At 70.1% G+C, this 3705-nt stretch overlaps 1 protein-coding gene across 1 annotated transcript; it reads right to left on the bottom strand.

Moving 5' to 3' along the window:
- Positions 1–306: 306 nt before the first annotated feature.
- Auran_27575 (hypothetical protein) lies at positions 307–621 on the bottom strand (the record flags this gene model as incomplete). Its single annotated transcript, XM_009039347.1, has 1 exon — positions 307–621. A coding segment is annotated over one exon (315 nt), but the record flags the coding sequence as incomplete, so codon positions are not given.
- Positions 622–3705: the final 3084 nt, after the last annotated feature.

The raw sequence follows: 3705 nt of genomic DNA, 5'->3' as shown, positions 1-3705 counted from the left end.
ATGATCTGATCCCCCCGCGTGGACGAGGTAACAGCCCAACTCATCATTCTTCAATGACACGTCAATATGGAATTTGTAACCAGAGATGAGAGGTGAGACTTTCGACGACACAGACGCTCCATCGAAATTGATCGCCGCGAGAGGCACCTCAAACACCAGCTCTTTGGAAAGGTTCTCCAGCGCCACGATGCGAGTCCGCAGAGAATAGAGGGTCTGCGAGGACAACGCGGCATGCGTTTCTGTAAGATCAAGAAGGTGCTGATGCATGTCGCGGCGTTCGAGCTTCTCCGTACAGCCACACTCTCTGTAGGGACACGCGATGACGGCTCGCGGGCAATCCGTCGCAACGTGTTCATCGAGCTCGTCCCGGGGAAATGTCAGTCCACAGCTACAGCTCACCGGCTGCTTCAAACACAGGCGTCCGTGCCGCTTGATCTGTCGGTAAGGCATTTCGGTGTTACAAAATTCGCACTTCGTCGGCCGCTCCGAGCACTCGTTCGACAGATGATTGTCGAGGGCGCGGCGCAGCATTGAGCCGGAGCAAAGATCGCAAGTGACAGGGAGAAAAGGGCAGCTGCTGCGGTGGCGTTCGAAGTCGCTGCAGGCCCCCGTCCAGGGGCACTTTTCGGGCTGGACCTACGGTGGGTCGTCTCGGCGCGCGGCAGAGTGCGCGCGCGCGGCGGTGGGTCGTCTCGGCGCGCGGCAGAGTGCGCGCGCGCGGCGCACCTCCTTGCGGTACGGGCTCGCGCGCTTGCCGTTGGCGGGTTCAGCCTCGAGGCCGCAGCGCATTCGGAGATGCGCGATGGGGAGCAAAGAAGAAACGTCGGTGAATGGCTCTCGGAACGGCAGGTCGCAAGTCTCGCACGTCGTCGGCAGTCCGCCGCGCAGCACGTCGGCGCAGCCCCCGCACACCACGGTGTGCCCGCACGCGGCTGGCACCGCGGGGTTCAGCATCACGTCGGCGCAGAGAGAGCATAGGAATTCCGGGCCGGGGTCTTCCAGGAAGAGAGCCGGCGCGTAGCCGGTCATGATGGCTCGAGGAGCAAACGCCCCGCGCTCTTATCTCGTCGTCTCGCCGCCCGCGCGCGCGCACTCGCACTGCCCCTGGCTGGCCTCGAGCGCAGGCACCAGCCCTCGAGCCTCGTTTGATTACCACTTCAACATCGTCGTCAATATCAGCCTACTCAGCGAGATGGTGGCGCAATGCGCACGCGCTAGCACAGACCGCACCGCACCGCGCCGCTGCGCGGACTAGCACCGACCGCACCGCACCGCGCCGCTGCGCACCAATGGCTTCGCATGCGCGCCTCCCGCGCCGGCTCACAGCTGAAAGAGAAGCGGTTTCCTTGATTGGCAAAGGCTGCGCGGTTATTGATATCGCAAAGAACGCGGCCTATTCCATCGTCATTTTCTCCCACGGCGTCGCCGCGCTCGTTGGTGATACCGACGACCGATCGCTCGCCGTTCACGACGTCGACGCGCTCTTGCCGCGTTTCGCGCTCTGCGTCGCGGCGTCGGGTGCCGTGAGCTGGGCCGAGAAGATCGACGATACTCATCGCTACGCGCCGTGCCGCCCCCCCACCCCCGGCGACCTGCGGCGCGGCGCCGCGGCGGTCGACGAGACGTCCGGCTGGCGAGACGTCGTCGTCGCGTCCATCGCCAACTACTACGGCCTCCAGGCTTTGGAGCCGTCCGTGCGCGGCTTCCTCGCGATCCTCGAGAAGCAGTTCGACCGCAGCGACGCCTACGTCTGGGAGCTGCTGCAGAACGGCGTCGACGACGGCGCCGAGGCCGTGCGCGTGGAACGGCTGCCGCGGAACGGCGGGCTGCGCGTGTCGCACGACGGCCGGCCGTTCTCGCCGCTGGACGTGCTGGGCCTGTCGTCCGTGGGCCTGAGCACGAAGTCGTTATTGAGAGACGACGGCGCCGGGCGGAGCATCGGCTTCATGGGCATCGGCTTCAAGGCCGTCTACCGCCGGTTCCGGCGCGTCACGGTGTCGGACCGCGTCTGGCGGTTCCGCTACGAGGAGCCGGAGCGCCTCGCGCCGAACGAGCCGCGGCACGCCTGGGTCCTGCAGCCGCGGCCGCTGCCGCCCGTCGAAGGCGCGCGGCCCTGGTGCGCCTTCGAGCTCGAGCGGCCCCGCGACGAGCGCGGCCGGTCGCTCGACGACGACCTCCGGCCGCCGGCCGTGTCCGCGGTCGCGCTCCTGGGGCGCGCGGCGATCTCGCGGCGCCGCGCGCCGCGCGACGAGCCCTGGCTTCTTGTCTGAAACGGGGCCGACACGGGGTGATTCGACTTCGATGCATCGCGAGAAACTCGTTTGAGAGGAGAAGCTCGCGCTCCACGAGAGGATCGCTCGTCCATCAAGAGTGGAAAATGACCGGCTTCGGAGCCTGATCACCCTGTTCGGCTACCGGGGCACGAACGACGTCTGGAAGACGGAGGACGGCGCGAACTGGACGCGCGTCGTCCGCGCCGCGCCGTGGGCCACGCGCGCGTGGCACAGCCTCATCACCTGGATGGTTGCTCCTCTTAGGCCTGGGACGCGCGCGAGTACCGCGTGTCGACGGAGGCCGCGACGGACGGCGGCGTCGAGGCCATCGCCGTCGCCGTCGACCGCGTCGGCGGCGGCGGCGACGCGCGGACCGCGCGCTTCGCGTCCTTCGTGTCGCGCTTCCGGCCGGACGCGGCGGCGCGCGAGGCCTACGCGGCGCACACGAAGCGCGCGCACGACGGCAACGTCGAGGAGTTCCGCCTCTTCTTCGAGATCGACGAAAGGGCCGCCGCCTCGGCGCCCCGGGCGGGCGACCGGCGCCGCGCGGCGCCGGGGCTCGTCCACTGCACGCTGCCGACGCGCGTCCGCGCGCCGACGCCGCGGTCCCACGTCGACGGCCCCTTCATGCTGTCCGCGAGCCGCGGCGTCCTTTGAGAAAGATGTTCGAGCGCGGACGCGACCGCGTTCATCGTCTCGTGCCATCGGTCGAGGACCGCGCCGATTTCGGCCGTGATCGCGTCGCGCCTCCGCCAGGTCGGGAGCTCCTGCTCCCGGAGTCTCGCCGGGAAAAACGCCGTCGTAGGTCGACCGCCACTCGCTCGACGCGAACCACGGCTGGAACGCGGCGCTCCTCGACCGCTGCCTCGGCGACGTCCTCGCGCAGCTCCTGGCCTGGGCCGCACGGCGCGCGCGCGCGGCGCCGGACGACGCCGCCGCCATCCTCGAGGACGCCTACGGCCGCCTGCCGACGCTCGAGCGCGACGAGAAGACGGGCAGGGCGACGTGCGCCGTCGCGGGCGGCCGCGTCGCGCTCCGCGCGCTCGACGACGCGCTCCGCCGCGACGCGATCGTGCCGACGCTGCCGCTCGGCACCTTCGCGCGGGCCCGCGACTGCTGCTGGGTGCCGCCGGCCTTTGCGGCGCGCGTCGACGCGTCGACGCTCGCGGCGCTGCTCGGGCGGCCCGCGGTCGCGACGCACGTCATGGGCGCGAACTTCGCCGCCTACGGGCTCTGGCGCGGCGCGCTGACGGCGCCGGCGCCGCGGCGGGGCGTCGTCTTCAAAGGCGACCCGGAGGTCGCCGGCCCCGCGCTCGTCGAGGCCGCGGCCGCCGCGCGCGCGGCGGCCGGCGACGACGACGGCGGCGTCGACGCGGGCGCGTGGCCCGTCTGGCTCTCGTCGACGCTCGAGCTCGTGGCCGCGTCCCGCGTC

The sequence above is a fragment of the Aureococcus anophagefferens genome (assembly GCF_000186865.1).
Source record: "Aureococcus anophagefferens unplaced genomic scaffold AURANscaffold_11, whole genome shotgun sequence".
Lineage (NCBI taxonomy): Eukaryota > Pelagophyceae > Pelagomonadales > Pelagomonadaceae > Aureococcus > Aureococcus anophagefferens.
This window is presented reverse-complemented; position numbering and strand designations above follow the sequence as displayed.